At 54.7% G+C, this 20,681-nt stretch overlaps 1 protein-coding gene and 1 long non-coding RNA gene across 6 annotated transcripts; one reads left to right on the plus strand and one right to left on the minus strand.

Annotated features, from left to right (window-relative positions):
• The first annotated feature begins 5,388 nt into the window (after positions 1 to 5,388).
• OSR1 (odd-skipped related transcription factor 1) lies at positions 5,389 to 17,418 on the plus strand. 4 transcript variants are annotated; one of them, XM_082426452.1, is made up of 4 exons: positions 5,393 to 5,990; positions 10,279 to 10,512; positions 15,028 to 15,727; positions 16,479 to 17,418. In XM_082426452.1, the coding sequence occupies exons 3-4, from the start codon at positions 15,060 to 15,062 to the stop codon at positions 16,612 to 16,614; spliced, it is 804 nt and encodes a 267-aa protein (XP_082282578.1). In that variant the 5' UTR covers positions 5,393 to 5,990; positions 10,279 to 10,512; positions 15,028 to 15,059; the 3' UTR covers positions 16,615 to 17,418. The 4 variants fall into 4 exon arrangements, with proteins under 4 accessions (XP_082282580.1, XP_082282578.1, XP_082282577.1 ...); XM_082426451.1 differs by lacking the exon at positions 5,393 to 5,990 and adding an exon at positions 9,924 to 10,067; XM_082426453.1 differs by lacking the exon at positions 5,393 to 5,990 and adding an exon at positions 10,856 to 10,988 and having other exon boundaries at positions 10,225 to 10,512.
• LOC309643625 lies at positions 16,960 to 20,658 on the minus strand. 2 transcript variants are annotated; one of them, XR_014253906.1, is made up of 4 exons: positions 20,146 to 20,658; positions 18,357 to 19,576; positions 17,624 to 17,706; positions 16,960 to 17,374 (listed from the first exon to the last, which is right to left on the minus strand). It is a non-coding gene; the product is annotated as an uncharacterized lncRNA (long non-coding RNA). The 2 variants fall into 2 exon arrangements; XR_014253907.1 differs by having other exon boundaries at positions 18,357 to 20,658.
• Between the last annotated feature and the right edge of the window lie 23 nt (positions 20,659 to 20,681).

Genomic DNA, 20,681 nt, shown 5'->3' on the forward strand with positions numbered 1-20,681 from the left:
AGAGTTTATACTCTGTGCTTTTTGGAATAGAGGCAATTCTACCATTTCTATGCCAATCCCGTAGGTTAAACATGATTCTTTCCAGACCCTGCTCTTAAAATGCACAGTTCCCTTGATGTGGTGATTCTTGCAACCCCTCCAATCTCAGAAGAAGAGAGAAAGTCAAACAGGGCCAGTGTGAAAGCCCTGGGCTCCTGGAGAAGAAGACAACACGTGGAGTGGGAGACCAGACCGCCGGCACGGCCCGACGTCCGCACGTGGCCCTGCGGATGCTTGCAGCACAGCTGGCCCCGGGCCACTGTGCCTCGACTCCGGCATCGTCTGTGTTGGATTTCAAAGAGGGGAGTTGAAGAGAAGATGAAGCACACTTGCTGAGACTGAGTTCCTTTTTGTTGGCAGAGCGTTGATGAAGATGGTACAATAACTACACTGAGTTTGGCAGAGATCGGGATAATCAAACAAGAAGGCGTATTTAAGAACTTGATGATTTGTGAGCAGTCAGCCCTTTGCATAATTTTAACATGCAGTCACTTATTACGGATGCCTTTTGAATTCAAAAATGTGACCTGTGCCAAACTGACCCAAGAGCAATGCAGTATTAATGTATAAATATCCTGATTAATATGTACGCCATTGTGTAAGTTCGTGCCTCACCAGAGAAGATCCCAGGAGCCCCTTCTTATTTTCTCTTCTACTAGGAGGAGGGAGGCAGGTACTACCGCTCCCCAAACACCGTTAGGCTCTTCTGCATCCCTCATCCCCCATCTCCTAAAGCGGACTCTGAAGCCTACCCTTTCTTATGGAGAGGCTGTGCCCTGCTTACTCTTCTCAGTGGATTCTCTGCTCAGTCAGTCTAACCTCTGGAGCCGGGAGAGGAGAAGAAAGGAAAGGCCAGAGTCAGGTTGCTGGCCAGTCCACACTGCTCACTCTTGGGCCAAAGCAGGGTTTGTGGGTCCCTGGGGCACATTATAGTTGGGTGATGCAGTTTTTCTAAGCTTTAGTCTGTGGGCCTTTGATTTTGTACATCTAGCAGCTTTTCCTGTCTATTCTAGAAGCTGAGATTAAATCCTGTGTTTAGGGCTAAGACCCTGAGCAGGGCTAGAGCCTGGGCCTGGGGATCAGAATGGGGTCTGCAGCTTCCAAGTCAGTAGGTCTGAGGCAGGGCCTGAGCTTCTGCATTTCTAACAAGTTCCAGGTGAGGCCGATGCCACCAGCAGACACACTTTGAGTACTGCCGAGGGAGGCTGCCTTCATCATGAACTTGGGCTTTGGAATCAAATGCATGTGGGGTTAAGTCGTGGCTCCAGACTTAGCTAGCTACGTGACTTTGGGACAAGTAATGTGGTATTTCTAAGCCAAATCTGCTCAGACAGAAAGTGAGAATAATCGTCTTGCTGACCTCTTGGGTTTGGTGTGAGGATTCAGGCCGATCAGGCAGGAGTGCAGGGCCCGCACGCTCAGGAGAGGAGACGACCCCGGGAAGAACTGTGTGTGGCTCTGCCCTCGGAGGTTTCAGCCCATTTCCACTCCCAGGACTGCACTCGTGAGCCTCGGCCCAGCCACAGGGAGGCCCCTGACCTCACGTCTCTGTTAATAAAACAGGGGTGACAGGAATAATGCCGCTCTCCCGGAGGCGTCACACAACAGCTCCTTAAATCACTCCGAGGGTGTTAGTGATTGAAATCACCGTCCTTTCCATCAAGCCAGGGGCCCTGGGTGCACCTGACGCAAGGAAATCAGTATAGACACTTTCAAAGAGATGTTTCCGTTACCTCATCTATACACCATAGGTGACTAAAATTGATCGTACTCATCTGGAACCCTTTACACTGCTTTTAAAATTAATAAGACATGTAAAGTGGCATGTTTATTAAGAGGCATGTAAATAGACATGTTTTTACCAAGACAAAATTGGAAAGCGCTGTCAAAATAAAAACATAAAAAATTCCCTATTGGCCGGCACCAAATGTCATGACCCCAGTAACGCGGGGGAATAATCAACCATCCTGAGGTTTCCGTTCAGCTGTCTACACTGCTTCTGTGTGAATAACCACCCGTCAGACCTATTACAAGATCCGGAATGTGCAGGGTGTGTGGGCAAGCCCAAACTCACCATGTAGCCCATTTAGCACCTTCCTCCTTCTCGAAGCTTCCAGTAACACTCATATAATGAACTATGGATTGAAAAACAAGAGAGGCCCACCAGGTGATGTTAGAGGCCTCTGTTCCCTCCCTTTACCCCAAATGTGATCAGCTTCCCAGCACAGAAGCTAATTCCCATGTGCCTGAACCTACACATCCCTGTGGCCTCTGTTTGACCTAACTTCCGAGGGCAGCTTTGCTGGCTGGTCCCCTCCAGGGCCTCTGTATTCCCAAGGGAGTCCTGCAGAAATGACTTTTTTTCCTCTGCCGGCTGAGAGGGGTATTTTTCTCAAGACCCAGGCTGACTCGCTCAGTTGGATAAACCCTACGTGTTGGCAGCCTCCTACATGATGTGGGTGGAGGGAAACTCAAGCCCCGCCCCCAGATCACTCATCATCCCACGGCACAAAGTGGATCCTACAGTTTTGGAACTGAGAGGCTTTTGATGATTATCCAGTCCAGACCTCGTCTCTTACAGAAAAAGAAAAGATAAAGAAGAAACACCTACTCAAGTGTATAAACTGCTTTAATGAAGAGCCTTTTCTTTGACTCTGGATAACTGTTCAATCCTCAGAATTCTCCTTAGCAAAACCCAGATACCACGGGGCAGAATCATTCTTTACCAACAGTTCTCACTCTGCATGGGCTCGAAAGACCACCGGCATCTGAATCATCTGTGGAGCTTTTAAAACAAGCAGACTCTCAGGGCCCCCTGCCAGCCTCCTAAATCAGAAACTCTGAGGACAGGGCCTGGGAATCTGCATTGTGAAAACTCTCGGGGTCATGCTGTGGCTGGGATTTTGGAAAGCACTTTCTTAAACCATTAACCTGCTAACTGTCAGTTACGACTCCAGCAAGAACTAGCTGAGGACCAACTCTTAAGCTGAGGTGAGGGGTGTTTGTGGGTCCTCCCTTTCTTCAGCGGGTGGCCTTTGTACCCAGTGGCTTGAGATGGAAATGCCCTGAGGTTCTCCACGCTCCCCTGCACTTTGCTGCCCAGGCAGGACCCTGGGCATTGAGGACCCAGCTTTTTCCATTCATACGGGCCCCGTGGCCTTCTGCAGCTCCCCCTGGCTATCTTCTCAGAATATTAAGAAAGCACAAGCCCCCCTACCCTACATGGCTTATCCTTTTTAAGATAAATCTCCTGAAATGTTTGTGACAGACAGAATTTTTGGCAAACCAAGCCATGATTCCAGAAATTCTTTATCTGGAAGACATTGATAGTCATGCTCTAGTTTTAAGTTTTCTCTCCATTCCCTTATCGTTGACATGTGATATGCAAACGAATACCGAAATATACTGCAAGGACCCAACCATTAGTCATTTTGAAGTGAAAAATCATGTGCTAATATATGTCCCTTTTTTGTATTTTGGATTTGCTCAGAGTGTTTCAGCAAATGCTTTTCTCTTCAGAGGAAAGGTTCTCATGTAGGGGATTGGAGACATGACCAGCAAATGGATTTGCCTGGAGTCACCTGGGAATAAGGGAGCTATGGTGAGAGCTGGCATCTTAAGTGCCAGCTGAGACCAGGGAGGAAGGGCACCTGGCCCTTGATGGTGGCTGAAATAGGGAGTGTGGTTTCCTGCTCTGTGCAGATGTTCAGCTATACTATGACATGGCTCAGATCCACGAATACCACTCCTTCTCCTCCCGAGCCGAACTTCATAGAAATCAGAGAAACGAAGGTTCTTCTAGCAGAGGGGTTGGTCCTCTCCTAGCTTTCTGGTTACTCTGGATTTTCCCAAGGGGCAAATATTATGGCGCATCCTCAATTCCAGTCTCTCAGCCCACCTCACACCTCCTCAAAGCCAGTGCTTGGGTCGCAGTCACACCTGCTGGGTGGACACCACTCTTAGAGCTGCATGTGGATGCCTTCCAAGTTCCAAGGGTGGTTGCTTCTCTCCCAGTTGGGCCACCACTTTGGGGACCTAGGACTTCATCAGTGTGACAGTCTGAATGCAGGAAGACCCCAATCATAAACACTAAAGAGGCAGAAGCCCCCATCCCCTTCCATCCGGTCAGTATCGTTACTCATGCATGGGGGAGGCACCCCAGGGCTTCACATCCCATAGGGAGCTTTGGTGGCCTTAGTAGTTCTCTGGAATGTCTAAGTCAAGTCCCTTCCCTTTCCACTCCTCATTGCAAGCACAGAATAAGGAACTGGGAAACGCTACCTCTTACTGGAGCAGAGAGTGATGGGTGGCAGGAAGCAGAGCCCTCCTCCGACAGCCTGGAGCAGGGGCAGGAGCCTGTCTTCCCCTCGGTCCCTAGCTTGTTTTCCCTGCACATGATCTCAAGCCTTTGCTCCAAAGAGTGCTGTAAGAGTCTTGGAATAATTGGTCTTGGAAAGCAATTTCAGCCTCTGTTTTCTTCCTTATTAGAAATTGTGCAATTTCAGCTCTAAACTTCCCAGGGTGCCTGCAAGGAGTTTTGTAAGGAAGTTGGATAGAGGCCTGTGAGAGCAGGACAGCCGAAGCCCCCAAGGATCTCCTACACCCTGTTTTCTTCTGTATGCAAAAGACAGACCAAAGAGCATGTTAACAGGTATATATTTAGGACTTCTCCCTTCCGGTCTCTATCCCGAAAGCTGGAGCTTTGATAACAAGGAAAAGAGAGCATCAAAGACGCAGCTTTGCTGAACTTGTAAAACGGAAAGTAGAATGGTGGTTACCAGGGGCTGGGCGCTGGGGATTGGGGGAATTGTGGAGATGGTGAGGGTACAAACAAACGTGCAACTAGTAGGTAAGTTCTAGATGCACAGCATAGTGATTATATAGTCAACAATACTGTATTATAAACTCCAGAGTTGCTAAGAAAGTAGATGATAATTGTTCTCACCACAGAAAAAGAAATTATATTGCAATATATAAATGTATCAAACCAAGTGGTTGTACACCTTAAACTTACACGATGTTATATGTCAATTACATCTCAATAAAATTTAAAACAACTTTTTTTTTTCTTTTTTAAGTTGCAGCTTTGATGCCAAGGAGTAGAGAGGGTCCAGCTAAAATATCCTGTAGGGAATTCCAGGAAGGAAAGGGAGCAGCAAAGGGCCTGGAATCCAGTGGCCTGCCTGGGAGGAAGGTGAGGGTAGGAGGAGGCATGGCGTGTTTCAGGGAATCCGATTCGAAGAAGCAGGCTCTCCCTCTCCATTCCTTTGGTTCTTCAGAAAGCCGGACTGGGAATCCTGGGAGGGGCCCGGGTCCAGATGCTCCTCCAAGCTGGGGAGGGAGGGAGGGAGGAAGTGGACGCGAGAGCCAGAGCCTCCGCATCTCCAAGGAGCCACCTAGGAGGTAGTGCTAACCCAGCTCGGAGAGTGCAGAAAACTTTCACAGTAGATCCTGGTTCATCGTTTTTCCCAGGACCAGAAACTAATGGTGGTAGAAAGTTGCCAAGGATTTCGGATTCTTAAAAACAAAACAAAACCAAAACTACCCTCACAAATCTGGAGCAGGGAAAACAGAATCCGTGTTTGTTCTTTGGAAGGGAAGTGTGTAGTTTTACATGAGTAAAGGCGAATTTCGTGACTCAGAAAAGAACATTTAAAGGAAAAAAAAAAAAAACCTCCCCGGAGACAACTGGATGTGAGACTTTTCGAGGAAGGGGCACCGGGAGATGTCACTTGCTCACCAGCAGGTGGCGCGTTTTCTTTAGGATTGCGTCCCCAAGTACGTCGATAAAACATCGCAGCCAGACTTGCTCCGAGTTCCCTCGCCGGAAATCGCTATGCAGATAATAACCCTCCAGTGTCTGGAAGTTAATTACCGCCAACGCTCATTCCTCCAGCGCCGACCGCCGCCTGTGTAGCCCGTCAACGACGTAGCGCCGCGGGTGTAGTAAGGTAACTCTGTCCGCAGGGCTTCCCCCTGACTATACGCGATTCAGTTAAAATAACTTTTTTTTTCATCATCCACAGTTTGATTAGACACTGCGTCGTTTCTAATACATTTATTTCCACCTTTGAATAAAAGGAAAATTCAGTAATTTTAGAACGTAGATCCGTCGAAAATAATTTTGACAACTCATAGTTGTACAAAAAGTAAAAACTCCCCACAATTTCTGCGCACATTTTACATTTTATCTTCACAATTTAAGGCGTGATTTTCGTTCCGTTTTACCGGTGCTAGTATGCCCAGAGTTCATGCAATTCCACATGATATTCGTGCTTCATACATCTCATAAACCAAGGATAGATATATGCATGCATGAATTGTTTTATTTATTAAGGTGACAAATAGTTACAAGATACTTCTGTGCTCATAAAGCACTTAGGAAACGGGAACTGCCTGGAAAAACAGTTCAGTTTCCCTTTCAGTTTTGATACTGTAACTTGCCTGTCGCTGTCACAATAAACACCGGCTCTTGGGTTCACCTGTGATCTATTCTCCTAAGACCCGGGCGTTGCTTGTACCTTATCAGAGCCTGTTATCTGCGCAAGTGTGTGTGGATGTCGTGTTGCCTACCTCCCGTGCTTAAAAACTTTTCCCCAAAGCTGGATTTTGACCTGATTGATCGTAATGGTTCCAGAGGAACTATTGAGCCATTACAATCCATCATCTAAATGATTACAGAGGGATACCTAAATCTCCCGGTTATTTGAAAGCTCTGTACATGCTTAAAGGGGGGTCAAATGAGCAGACCCCCAATTGTCCACAAAGTAGTTACAGGAAAGCTTGCGTTGGAAGAAAAAGCTCACCTAGTACTAAGTAAATTTAATTTTCTAAAAAAATGAGGTCACTTTTGTGTGGTTGTGAAGTGAGGCGAGGTGGGGTTCATTTTTTATCCCAAACCCCCCAAAGCAAAGTAAGCCACGTTCTAGTTAATTTTCTGGAAGCTGCTCAATTTTCACTCCGAAGGCAGGCTGGGGCAGTATTCCTTCCAAGTGAGCAGGGGTCCGGAGAGGGTCTGAGGATGGGGTGGGGAGACCAGCAGAGGCCGTCACCACCCCATCGTGCCCAGGAAAGGCGGCGGCGGGCGGGGGCTCTCTGCGGGACTGAGCTCAGGGCGGTCCACGACCCGGCGCCACGGGCTGGCTTGGGTATCGCTTCCTGCTGGACCCCACCGGCACTGGCGGGGAGTAACCCGGACCTGGAGGCCTGGTCGCTACTGTGGGACCATTTCCCCGAGAGACTGCTCCGTCCCAGACTCGGGCGCCCGCGGTTGCGCCGGGCGGGCGGTGGGTGGGCGAAGCAGAGGAGCAGCGGCGGAGTTTGCACGGGGTCTGGTCCCTGGCTGGTGCCTGCGGGCTCTAAGCGAGCAGACGCTGCATCCACGGGGGCGGAGTGTGCGGGACGCCCAGGAATGGCATGGGCGTCCAGACAGGAGTTTCTCCACCTTCACTGAGCTCTGGGGCCATAGGGTGGTTGGGTCCCCTATAGCGAGGCCGTTGACCATATTTGAACCATGATGTCCTTGCAAGTTTTAAACGAATTTGCCTTCGCTGTAAAGTAACTTGGTAGCCCTTACGTGTCCTGAGTCCTGCTCTGCTCAATCTATCCAAGCTGCAGTCCAGGCACAGCGTGGCGACCTAGACCTAGTTTAGTCCGATCAATTTCTCTTAAATGGGGGGGGGGAGCCCCCCTTTGTTCCCGTTGCACAGAGAAGCCGAGGGGTTCTTAGCTTCCAGGATCTCTTCCTGCGGTGGGTCCAGAGGGAACTAGGATCTGGTTGGTCCCCACTGGAGACTGAGGCCAGGGTCTGGGGGCCATCCCCTTGGGTGCTCGGATTGAGATGGAGGACTCTATGGCAGCTAGCCGATCTTGAATTTCATTATTCCAGCTTTCTGGGGTGTTCATTGTCCAAGACCTAGAAAGAACGGCATTGAAGCCAGGTGTCTGAAACAGGTCCGAGGCTGGGCAATGCCAGTGTTCTGCACATCTCTCTTGCCTTGTCCTGTCCTACCTTGCAGACCAGCTCCAGAGGAGGCAGCTGGAGAGGCAAAGCCTGAGATGCTGGGCCAGGAGGGACCAGCTCCGGCCTTGCAGCCCCATCTTGCCCCACACCAGCTAAGTTACAGGATTTGACCTGAGTGGGGGTCAATTTTCCAGATAACCTGGCAAAAGCAGCATTAAACAACCGGGTTGCATGGCCCTTTCTTTAGGATCCCTAAAAACTTCCTTCAAGAGCTCTCTAGGGATCCTACTACCTGGAGATTTTCTAGAAGTCTTTGAGGCAGGTTGGCCAGGGGCCCTGATTCAGGAGAAAAAGGCAAGTGAAAGATGGAGGCAGCACCGTTGCACTGGGTGGCGTTCTGAGCGAGAGATGTACACCCCCGGAGGCTCCATCCTACCTGAATGTCCTCTTCCTAGGGGACATTTCCTAAGTGGTCTGGACAGCCAGATGGCCCACTGTGGAGGCCTCTGTGGTTTCTTTCACTGCTGGTGATAAAAGGTGCCAAGCTTGGTCTCCTAGGAGAGCCTGAGCCTTGTGCACACAGATTCCCTGGCCCAAGGTGGAAGCCGGTACAGTCCAGGAATGCCCTGCTGGACTTGCCCTCCCAGCCTTCCTTGCTCTTGGCACTTGCTGCCTTGGAATCTCAGGGGAGGGAGTGATCTCAGCTCCTTCTGTTCCCAAGGGGCCTCCCAGGGGGCCCCCCAAGGGCCAGAATGTCGCTCCATGCTGGAAGTTGCTAGGATTCCAGCTGCACAGACAAACTTCCATGGATCCCTTACTCTAGCACTAACCTGCAGGGGGTGAATGCAGTCCCCCGGGGCAAAGACTGCACCGCTTTTTCCTCCTCCCTGCCCAAGACAAAGTTACCTAGGGGCTGGAGGCCAGGTTCTGTTCTAAAGGCCTGGGGGTAAGACCAGGGTGTCCTCCAATTATTCCTTTTTGGGGGGCATTTCCACTACCGTTTTCTTAGGTCAGGGAACCAAGAGCCTTTAAAAAAAAAAAAAGTCAGCTCAGACTTGCAGACTGAATCTGGACAAAGTGGCAGCTTCTTCCAGAGACACAATACCAATATACCAGAGACCCACTGAGGCCAGGATCCAGTCTCCAGACCTCAGAGGGGTCATTCAGCAGCAGTCTTGGGGCAAACCCCAGGAGTGCAGTGGTGTGAATCTGAACTCACCCAAGCCCCAGAAACCAGCCCCTCCTCCGGACCCAGGGCTGGCTGTTCCAGAGAGATGGCGGGGAGGGATCTGGGCTGGGGTCAGCTGGAGGTCAGCTCTTAGAGCCAGGCAGTGAAGAAGGTACAAGTACTCTCCTTTTCAAAGCATAAGCAGTGAAGACAGAATTTCTTGCAGCCAGAACCCTGACCCTCACTGAGATCACAAACTCCACCTGAACCAATCCCTTGGACTCAAAGGTCCTGGAGCTGAAGAACTTTTCAGCTTGAATCGCGTGCCTGTGCAGCTTATCCTCCAAACTCTCATCCATCCTCCTAAAATAAATGAATACATGATTAGAGGGTGTGAAGCCCAGAAGGTTTCGGGTCCTAGGGAAATAACTTTCTTGACTTCTTGCGCCATCCTCCGCCTCTAATCTTTCTAGCGAACTCCGTAACACAGGGTTTGGGGTCACCCATAGGCATTGGGGTCTGGGTTACCGCCCTGGCGCTGAGCACTCTCGGATGTCCAGGAGATGCTCCAAGCCAGAAGGGATTCTGGGAGAAGAGGCTAGTCAGCAGGGGCCAAGGTGCGCTAGAGCCCAAACTAAGGCGCCAGGATCCCGACGCGCCGCCCCCGCCTACCCCGACCTTGCACAGGCTGTGTCCTAGGTTCCAAGGCAGGGGACTGCGAAATGCGCGGTTTCAGCCCGGTTTCATTTGCTAGAGGTTGTTTTTCCTCTAGCGCGCCTGGGGGGGCCCTCATAGGCCTAACAACGCAGAAAGGGTCGCACAGGACTGAAGAACAGGGGACGCAGCTCCCGGGAGGCCGGGGCCAAGCGAGCGCCGCTGCCACAGTCGGCTGCCCGGGTCAGCAAAACTTTCTCTCTCAGGGCGCATGCGCAGGGCAGGATGGTTGGGGGGCAGGGGAGGGAGGGGAGGAATCCTGAGGCAAGGGGAGGGGGGAGGGGGAGAGGGGGAGGAGGAGGGGGGAGGGAGGGAGGAGGGAGGGTGGTGGATTAAAATAAGTAGGCGGCTCGGTGCTAAGGGGTGAGTGAGTCGGAGCTCGGTCTCTCCCCAGTACGTTCTCAGCCGCACCGGGTTCAGACCCAACGTAGGAGCCCCGCGAGAAGTTCACCATCCCTGGGCGGACAGGACTCCGGGGCCGCTGAGCGCTCCCGCGTGTCGGGCGCTCGGAGTCCCCGCAGCCGGAGAGGGGCCAGGACGCTGTGGAATCTAGCGCCTCTGGCTTCCCGGGTCCCCCGCAGCGGGAGCCCCAGAGACGCGCGCATTGCCGGGACCGCCGAGGAATAAGGTAACTGCAGCCCTGGGCGCCCGGGCTCGGCGAGGGGAATGCGGGCAGGACTCCCGGGTCCCCTGTCACCGATCGGCGGGTGTCTCCTCTCTCTCTATGTCCCAGAAAGAAGCTCCTCTCGCCAAACGAAGGCCACAGGACCATTGTGAAAGCGAGAGCAGCTGCAGCCCTGGGCGGTTGAGGGTGCTGGCTCAGGGGCTTCGCGTGAGGGGTCCTCGGCCTCTGATCCCGGGGGAATGAGGGGGCGGGTCCCCACTACTGCCCCCAGCGCGGCCGGGCTTCGCGGAATCCCAGGCGAGGTGCCCGCGGACTTCGGAAGTCAGCCTGTGGCCCCCCCTCTAAGAAAACGAAGCAACTTCAGCGGGCACAGACTTTCCCGAGACGCGCGCCTAGCCCAACCTGACCTACCTTAAATGACGAAGAGGAAGAGGGAGTGGATGGATGGCTACAGGCGCAGCCGCCCGCGCCAGGGACAGGTGCATGCCCCCGCCGGGTCGCGCTTTCGTGAGCGTTCGTCTTTTGCCGAGTTGCTCTCAGGTACGAGGCCGGCCCGACCCGAGAGCGCAGGGCCGCGTGCCTGACGCCGCCTCGCACTTGAGCTCTGCCTTCGGGGTGTTCTCTATCCGATGATTGCTCTGTGTGGTCAAGGCCTGGAGCGTAGCCCGCGACTGTCCCGGTGCAGGGGAGCACGCAGGGGGCGCGCACACTACTTCCCAATCAGAGACCCGCACGCCGCAGTAGCGGAAACACTGTGGCGCCGCGGGTGTCCTCAGTTTCGGGCTTGGAAGGGAAGGATTCGTTTGCTCCCGTGCCTGTCTCCCTTCAGGAGAGAAGGTGGGAGCCGGAGGAGAGAGGGAAAGATGTGACGGACTGCCTGCTGAACTAATTTCTCCCCGAAAATTTCTCTGATAAGAGGAATGAAAACCCACATCCAGTCGTCTTTCAGCAGCTCGGCCAGTAGCGGGGTAGGCTCTTGGAGTATAGTGTAGCTGCGAGGGTTTCTTTGTTGCCACAATTTGGTAAATTTCACCGGGGTTAAGAGCTGCGCGCTGGCTCTTGGGAACAGAAACCACGTGCAAGGCTAGTTAATCTCTCAGGTTCATGGCCTCCTAGAGAAGAGAGAGGCTGGCAAGGACGCTGGGGGCGGGGGGAACGGATGGTGGGCGACCAGTGGGTAGATGTTCTATCCGAGGCTCCAAGAAGTAACTGCGATTTCAATAAGACTGGGGAGCAGATCGCTGAGGACACAGCAGGCGTTTAAATGCAGGGGTGAGGGCCGCGTAGCCGAAGGGTTCGTTCGATCTCGTTCGTTGGGAGAATTAAACAGAAGTGTCCCGTGCTGGTCAGTCCTTTCGCCAGGGGTCCGGACGCCGGTCACCACACGTGATGGGGATTCTGTGTCAAGGATGATTTTCTGGGACTGATGCTAGACTCCTCCAGGCGCAGGCTCATGGAGCTCGCTCTGTCCTCATTAATGCAAGCAGTTAACTCGCTCACGCTCAATTAGCCCCGAATAAACTACTTTAATAGACTCTGCACACTTCATTAATGCCCAGCATAGGGTTGGCTGCAGACCCGGCACTGGCGCTCTACCGCACGAGGGGAACAGTGTCTGCACAGCGCGGGGATCCGGGCTGGGAAGCACGAAAGGCGTTTGATGCGCGTGGTCAGCACCCTTACCCGCACCTTCCAGGTCCCGAGGTCCTAGCTCCTCGCCGAGTGGATGCCTGGCCTGGGGCCTGGGGAGAGGTGTTTCCTCTCGATTTTAAAGATCTAAAGCGTTCACGCTGGGGTTCCGGTGTCAGGGCAACGGGAGCCAGCGGGGCCGGGCGTTTGCTCATCCTCTCTGGCGGGACGGGCGAGTGTGAGACTGTGTTTTTCTCTTAGCTGACTGCCTGAAACCGGATAGTGAATTCGGCCCATTCTCGGGACTACTAGTGTGGAGAGCCACGTTTCGAACGAATTTCGTCCCCGGGAAAATCGTTGACGAGGGCCTGGGGAGCCCTGCCCTCGGAATGTGGCAGAAAATAAACTGGCTGCGCCACTGAGGAAAAGAAATTGAGTGTTGGGGGAAACAAGATTGGGCAGATAGCCCGTTAAGGCTGGCTCCCAAGAGCAGTGTTGGCTGCAGGCGCCCGCTCCCCTTACCGAGCCCAAGGTCTCTGCTTCTGGGGGTGGGCGAGGAAAGGCCGGGTTGGTACACGAGGGATTGGTGGGATCCCCGACCCTGCACGGAGCCGGTCCGGGCTCGCGTGCAGCCCAGCGCTCTGTCGCCATCGCCGGGGATAGGCCGAGCACTAGGGGAGCAAGCGGAGGCCCCGGCGGCGCCCTGCGGGCCCCGGGGAAGCCAGAGATAAGGATCTGATTTCCAGCGCATGGAGGGGAAGGAGAGGTGACAGCAAATCAAAGAGCGCTCACCTCGCCTAACTCTGGGCAGACCTTTGAAGTCGGCGAGTCGTCTCCTCTTTCTCCCCCCTCCCCCTTCCCAACCCAAACAGGCTCCAGCTTTCTCTCTGGCCCAATTCGTATTTTGCTTCGCCGTGTCTCAACGCTGTAGGAGGGTCTCGGGTTGTCCCTGGCGCGACCCGTGATCGACGCAACGGAGAACACTGCTGCGGAGGCCACGGCTCCGCCGCCGGGGTCCTTGCTCCGCGCTCCCACCCAGATTTGTGCCTCCCTGAGCCCCAGGCCGAATTAATTGCTGCGGTCCGACTTGGTTTTCATTCGATTTAACCTGCGCGAGAGGACATCTCTGCCGGCTCTCGGTGTTTTGCTCCCTCCACCCCCAGCAGAGCCTCTTTCCTTAGGGCCCACCACACAGAGAGTGACCTTCCCAACAGCTTCCAGGGGGAAGGGCTTCTAGGTCAATATTGTCCTCAGTCCTCCTGGGAACAGCATGGCACTGCCCTCACATTAAAAGCTTCCCTGTAGTGAAAGGCAGCCTGAGCCCGAGGGGCCTGGGCTGAGGGTAAGCTAGTCTTCAGAAGCTGTCTGGGTGGTGTCTGTGTGCTGTGAAGGAGGGAACAGAGCAGGGGCCTGGGAAGCCCAGGGATGGGGACCTGCTGCAGGTTGGAAGAAAGATCTGAGGAAGAGGAGAGGGGAAATAAGGAGTAAAGGGAGAAGTGGGAGGCAGGGGATTGAGACAGGCAAGGAGAAGTGAGTCCCAAGCACCTTGCTCCCCAGTGACTTCTTGAGATGGAGTTCGGCACTTGAGCCTCCCAGGGTCTTCTGTGTAATTTCACCTTTCTTTCCCCCTGTTTTTGCTTCCACTGGACAGACCCCAGTTAGGAGTGTCTGGGAGGCACAGACATAAAAGGTCTGTCTGCCAAGTCTAGACCTGTCCACGGAGGCTAGGGACCCTGACCAAGAGTCAAGAAGGCCAGGAGACTGCTTGTCACATCAGCATGACTCCGCTCTGGCTTTGCTCAAGCTCCCTGGCCTTGCATTTGGAGGGTGCGTAGCCCACAGCAGCTGAGGCCCAGCCTCAATGCTCTTGCTCATAGGCAAACCCACCTGCCGGGGAGAGGGTGTTCACCACACGCACAAACATCCTGAGAGCCCCAAGACCCTGCCCCCCTTTCCTATGGGGTAGGGAGGGCACTGAAGCCCCCTTGTACATGACCGCAGATGTTTGAGTGAGTAAATAAATGTGGCTGTTAGCGTCCTTGCTGAAACAAAGGTGATCCCCAAGGGCTATGGAAGGGAGTCAGTCCGCAAGGAGCTGCAGAGAGGGTGGTGTCAAAAGGGCTCGTTAATAGTGATACAGAAAAGCAAATTTGAGGTCAATGTTGAGAGTTGTAAGGAGAAAGATGACATGGCTTCTAGAAGCCGAATTGACGATCAGCTAGTAGAGCTTAACGCACAGGAGCTGGGAGATGTGCAGATTTGTGGGCGTTTGTATGTGTGCTGTCTGTCTGTGGAGCTCTGTAGGCGCGGTGTGATCCCGTGTGTGTGTGCGCGAGCGCTCCTCCCTGCATTTTGTTTAGTAGCACAATACCGCTTGTCGCAGTTTATCTTTGCACCTTGTTGTCAACTCTGCTTCAGAATGTGTGAGTCTGTGTTTATCTGTCAGTGTGCATTTCTGTATTTGTTTATCTGCACATGAATGTGTAAGTGTGCTTCCAAGTTTCTGTTATCTTTACAGGAGAGTGTAATTCTCTGTTGACTCAGGCTTGCCTGGATGTAAGTCTTTACACGACAGTTTCCCTGTGCTTATGCCTTTCTCAGTGTCATGTACACTGTAGACTCATTTTAAGTTGGTCACATTGCATAGGATTTAGTTTGGTTTCTGTATCAAGTTGTGTGTCTCTGCTGGAGGCCATTGGGAAGGAGTCCTGCAATTTTGAGGGTTCCTGTCTTCTCGGTGAGGGCAGTGAGCTCCATGGGTGGGGTCTTTTAGGTTCCCAGCTCTGGCTCTGGGGGACAGAGAAGGTGTGGCTGGGCTGGAACTCAGAAGGAGGGCACTTACCCTGAACTTGTCTGTTCCTCTCCCCTCCCCTCTTCTTTTCCTTGCAGATTGAGATTGAGAACATACTGCAACTACAGCCATGGGCAGCAAAACCTTGCCAGCACCGGTGCCCATCCACCCATCTCTGCAGCTCACCAACTACTCCTTTCTTCAGGCAGTGAACGGCCTGCCCACGGTGCCCTCGGACCACCTGCCCAATTTGTATGGTTTCAGTGCGCTGCATGCCGTGCACCTGCACCAGTGGACGCTGGGCTACCCCGCGATGCACTTGCCGCGGTCCTCTTTCTCCAAAGTGCCCGGCGCCGTGTCCAGCCTGGTGGACGCGCGCTTCCAGCTGCCCGCCTTCCCCTGGTTCCCTCACGTCATCCAGCCCAAGCCCGAGATCACCGCTGGAGGCAGCGGCCCCGCGGTGCTCAAGACCAAGCCGCGCTTTGATTTTGCCAACCTGGCCTTGGCGGCCACGCAAGAAGATCCGTCCAAGCTTGGCCGGGGAGAGGGTCCCGGGTCCCCCGCCGGTGGGCTGGGCGCCCTCCTGGATGTGACCAAGCTGTCCCCAGAAAAGAAGCCCACGAGGGGACGCCTGCCTTCCAAAACCAAGAAGGAGTTCGTCTGCAAATTCTGTGGCCGCCACTTCACTAAGTCCTACAACCTCCTCATCCATGAGCGGACGCACACGGACGAGCGGCCCTACACCTGCGACATCTGCCACAAAGCCTTCCGGAGGCAAGACCACCTACGAGACCACAGGTGCGGTACTGCGGGTGGCCCAGAAGAGAGCTTGGCTGTCTGCTTCTGTCCTCACCAGCCTCCTCCCTAATGCCGAGTTTCACGAGACCCACCCCCTACCAACTCCAAGCCTCCTAAGTTTCCGGGATTCCCCCAAATCGGGAAGGAAACCAACAAAGCTCAGGGATGGGTTCCTGGAGCATGCGTGGCGAGAACATGCGAGGAATAGGACCCAAGCTCCTGACAGGCACGCACAGCTTCCTCCGTCTGCAGCGCTGTGCAATAGAAGTTCCTGCGATGATGAAAAGTGATACGTGGCACAAATGACAATCAAGCACTTGAAATGGCAACTAGTGTAGCTGAGAAACTAACTTTTCAGCTTTACCTAATTTGAATTTTACTAACCACATGTGGCTGGTGATTACCAGTTTGCGACAGCACAGCTCCAGCAAATTGTCCCACCCAGGTCCCCTCGCTCACCTTCGGTGTTGACTCAGGCCTTATAAGGAGGCCATGCCGGCCCCTGGTCAGGAAGGCAGGGGTCGGCCTAGCTGGGCCTGTGCACGGCTCAGACGGAGGTGTCTCCTTCACCTCCCTAACTCCATCCCCAAACTCGGCACTGCCCTGCCCCACACTAGGTACCCCCAAACCTCCTTTCTTCCGAGGGCAATCTCCTCATTGCAGTGGGAGGGGACCTTGGATAACTCTTTATAATATTTATAACATTGCGTCATTTTGCAAGGATTAATTCTCGGTCTGTTTTTGCCCTCAGATATATTCACTCCAAAGAGAAGCCTTTCAAGTGTCAAGAGTGCGGGAAAGGATTCTGCCAGTCCAGGACTCTCGCTGTCCACAAGACGCTACACTCACAGGTGAAGGAGCTCAAAACCTCCAAGATCAAATGCTAAATAGAGCCTCCGGGGCACCCGGACCCTGGGTCACGCCGCCCCCTCCTCCAGAGGGACCAGAAGCCGAAGGCGACTCTGGCGGGCAGCGGGAGGGCCTCCCGGGACCTTCCCCCATCCCAAACGCGTCCCCCGGGGCCCGGGCGCACGCGGAACTCCAGAGCCCCGCCCCGGGCCGTGACCCCGGCCGCCCGGGCGGCTCCCCCAGGACGCGGCTAAACTCTTGGCCAAAAGGAGGTACTCACGTGGCGGAAGGGAAACTGCATTAAAAAAAAAGAACGAAAGCTTCGCGGAGCCGCAGCGGCGCCTCTCCCAGAAGTATTACTTTTTCTATTGTTATTTTATACGTTTTCTTTATTCTTTTTTTTTTTTTTTCTTTGACCATATAAGCTTGTAACTCTGACTGCGGAGAGAGAGGGGAGAGGAAAAGAAGTTCTGTGCTCTCTCGCAGCCTCCAACCCCTCCTCCCGCCTCCAACCCCAACCCTGGGAGCCTGCAAAAGTGTAATCCCTGTATCTGCTTCAGCCGCCGGGCCCCAGGATCGCGGGGCCGGGGAGCGCCCCTCCCAGCTCCTGCCGCTCAGCGGGCGGTGGGCTCCCGAACTCCGACGGCGGGGCGAGGGCCTCGGGCCCTGGGGCTGGAGGGGACCCGGCCTCCGGCTCCCCTGCTCCGCTGCCCCAACACCGCGAGCGAGAAGGCCAGGAGCAGGACGATGTATTGCGATTGGCACTTTATGCTGACCATCGGTAACGGACATTTATCACTGGAGTTTTTAAAAATATTAAATAAACGGTTATTTTACAGGCATTGCAGGATGGGTAATTTCCCTCCCAAACGCAGGGAACTGGGCGGCTCCTTTCTTTGAGAGGAGCGGGGTTTCGCTGCCCAAGCCGACCTGCCCCACTTCAGCAACTTTCCCCTAATTAGCGTCAGCGGTTTGGGATGGGTGGAGCAGCCCTCCTCTCTCCCGGTGTTGGTCAACCTCGGACCCCGCCCAGATTTATTTTCTTACTTTTCTCCTCCACTTTGGTCTTAGGGTCTCAGTCTCCCCAGTCCTCATCTCCGAAGGGCTCCGAGTTTACAAAGAAGCCGAGCCTGCGGCCAATACATCGGCCGTGAGAAATCCCAACATCTCCGGGTGTCGGGGTCGCTTAAGGTCCACCAAGGGAAGAGAACGTCACCCACCTCCCCAACGAAAAGCCTCCCTCCTGCTCTCTTGCTGCTGCACTGGGGAGGGAAGGAAGCGCCCTCACGGGCTGCCTCAGACCAGTACCGTCCCCCGGGCCCCAATACGCGGCTACAAATACATAATCACCGCTGCCTCCCCAAAGCCCCAAAACTACATCCCTCCCTCCGTTAGGAGCCCCCTGACACAATTCTCTGGCTGGGGCCTGTCCCCTGCCCGGATCCCGGCTCCACGCCCGCAAAGATTCCTGCCGTTTTAAAGCCTTGTCAGGAATGGCGGGGGCGGGCGCCCTGGGAGGCCCGGGGAGTTTCGGAGGAGAAATCTGAGTCCGCCCTCCACAAGTTGAACCTTCCCTGGGGCGCCTAGTTTTCCCACAATTAGAGGCCAGGCCGCAGGGGGCTCTCCAGCTTGGGGCGGGGCGGGGCTCCCCCAGCCCCAGCATCTTGACCGCGCGGCGGCTCAGGCGGTGGCGCCCGCGGCCCTTCCCGAGCCGAGCGCAGCCTCTCGGGCTTCTGTGCCCGGCGCTCAGCGACCGCGGAGACAGCTGGGCTGAGCTTACCTGCAACAGGGACCACAAACCCTCGGTCTGAAAAAGTGTGCCGGGGCTGCAGGAGTTAAAACGCTCTAGCTTTTCGCTGCGCCATCCCCACCTCCTCTGGGAATGCCTCCCCGCCCTCGGCGGGCTTGAACTCGGCGGTGCGGGAACCCAACTTATCTCTGTGGCCTTGGCCGGGACGGCGTGGACGAGTCCTGCCCTCAGCATTCGGAGCCACGCTGCCCCCTGCTGGACAGGCCTGGAGGGGCGGCCCAGGAATCGGGGCACCTCGCTGTGTCCCGCCCGCAACCCAGAGTAACTTACGCCACAGGTTCTGTCTGCATCTGGTCTTGCCCTCCAAACCTTCTTGACTGGTCCCAGGACCCACTGAGAACGAGGGGCGGGGCGCTGCCGGTTCTGGACCGGCCTATGGGATCTCCGCTAGTCAAGCAAGAGCCCAAGCCTTCTTACCCCTCGGGTCCAGAAGGACTCGCCCCAGGAGAGAGAGGAGCCCGTATCCCATAGAACTGTGACCTCTGGGCATCTGGAGGGAGGGTTAGTCAGTGGCTTTTGGGCTTCGACGGCTTGGGCCCAGGCAGCGCAGGCTGTGGTATGGGTCGCGCTTCGCCGCGACTTGTGTTAGCGTCCCAGGGGAGAAGCCACATCTGTTCCTTTACGCGCCCGTTTAAGTGATTATTCCAAGATGAGGACAGGGCGTGGGTACACACACACACACACGCTCCACTACTGAGCGCTTTGATCACCTCTGAGGACCTGAGACAGTGCCTCACTCGGTTCCTTTACTCTTTTTGGGGGTCCATTTTTCTCAGGGATTGACTGCTGCTGCCCCGTCCCTCACATTGCACCACCTCCCACCTCCCCAGGACACAAAGAACCTCTACCCCAACTCAAGGACTTAGTAAAGACTGTGAAATGGGGAGGTTTGCCAAGGAGGGTTTTCCTTTCTGGCCCACCCTCCTCTGATACCATGAATCCCCGCCCCTCCAACCCCAGGCCCTGCCACGGAGAGACTTTCAGTACCAAGTGTGCGTCCTTGGAAGAATGAATTCCTAAGCGCAGAGGTTTGGGGGATGGGGTGGGAGTGGGACAGGGTGCTGCCCAGAGACCTCCAGCCTGTTCTCAATGCCTCTATCATCTTGGTGGACGCAGAAGCCACTTATCGGCGTAGCTGGCTGCAGTCTATCCTCATGGCAGTGATTTCATAGACTGTGCAGTAACAGCGACTGCAAATGGAAGGGCAAGCCTGGGTCGCGGACCACCAGACCCCACACAGACTACAATTCCCTGATCCTACTCTGTGGGTCGCATGAAAAGGCAACGAGACGGTCAGAAATGCTGGGTGGGTTTTCTTGCCTGTCCACTCTATAGGTGGCCAATTTTTTCCTGCCACACCTCTGGAAGATTCTGAACCACCCCCCACCCCCCGTTTTCAGACATTAAGTTTCCTTTGGCCTCACATGCCCAGCGTGGCTCAGGCCGGTTTTCGGGAGGGAAGGAGATGAGAGTTCGGCTGGGGCCTTTCCCAAAGTTGCTAGGCCTGCGATTCGTCTCTAACGCAGGAGGTGGGGCAGCTACCCGGCTGGACTTCTCTGCTGGGCGGGTAGAAGGCGCGAGAGACCCTCGGCGCAGCCTGGAGCTTCCTAGCGCTAGTTCTGGGAGGAGAACAGGAGCGCCCTGGGGGAAAGAACAGCCCGCAGGGGCTTCTTCCTAGAGGAAGAGTTCAGGTTCCACCCCCTCCTTCCGGAATGTAGCTAGGGGTTTGGGGCGCAAGAAGGGCCTTTTTCCCGCTTACCTCCTTGTCTCGGGATTCAGGGCTAGTATAGGGTCCTGGGGGGAGGGAGAAACGCAGTAAGATGGTCTAGGGCTCCTGGACGGCACCTCATCTGCAAGAACGTGGGACCTGTGATATCATCCCCACCCCCTCCCCTGGAACCTTGGCGTCCGTAGAACCGGCTCAAAGGCGTCCCATCCCACCTCCCAGAACTTTATGACACCGTGACGTCAGGGCATCCTCCCGGTGACACAGTGATGTCACACAGGCCTCTGGCAAGAGCGCAAGGGATCCGCGACGTCTACGTCGGTATCTCATTTACGTACTTCCATGACGTCACAAATGGGCCACGCCTGGAGCAGTGACACTATTGCTCCCCCATTTCCCGGTCCCGCCCCTCAAATCCTGCCCACAGGTGCGCCAAGAATCGGTTCCTCCCCACCGACAGAATCCGCAGAACCGAAGCTTTGGCAGGTGCCCTTAGTGAAGGAGGGTGCCCAGCAGCTTCCGCCTCCGGGATCTGGTGGTTTAGAACAGTCTCCCTGCCCTAAGGTTTC

The sequence above is a fragment of the Balaenoptera physalus genome (assembly GCF_965194825.1).
Source record: "Balaenoptera physalus genome assembly, chromosome: 15".
Lineage (NCBI taxonomy): Eukaryota > Metazoa > Chordata > Mammalia > Artiodactyla > Balaenopteridae > Balaenoptera > Balaenoptera physalus.

Excerpts from the sequence above, each read along its gene's own strand:
- OSR1 (XM_082426454.1), top strand. The coding sequence starts at position 15,060 with ATGGGCAGCAAAACCTTGCCAGCACCGGTGCCCATCCACCCATCTCTG. Across the intron at positions 15,728-16,478 it reads GACCACCTACGAGACCACAG|ATATATTCACTCCAAAGAGA; the intron begins GTGCGGTACTGC and ends TTTTGCCCTCAG.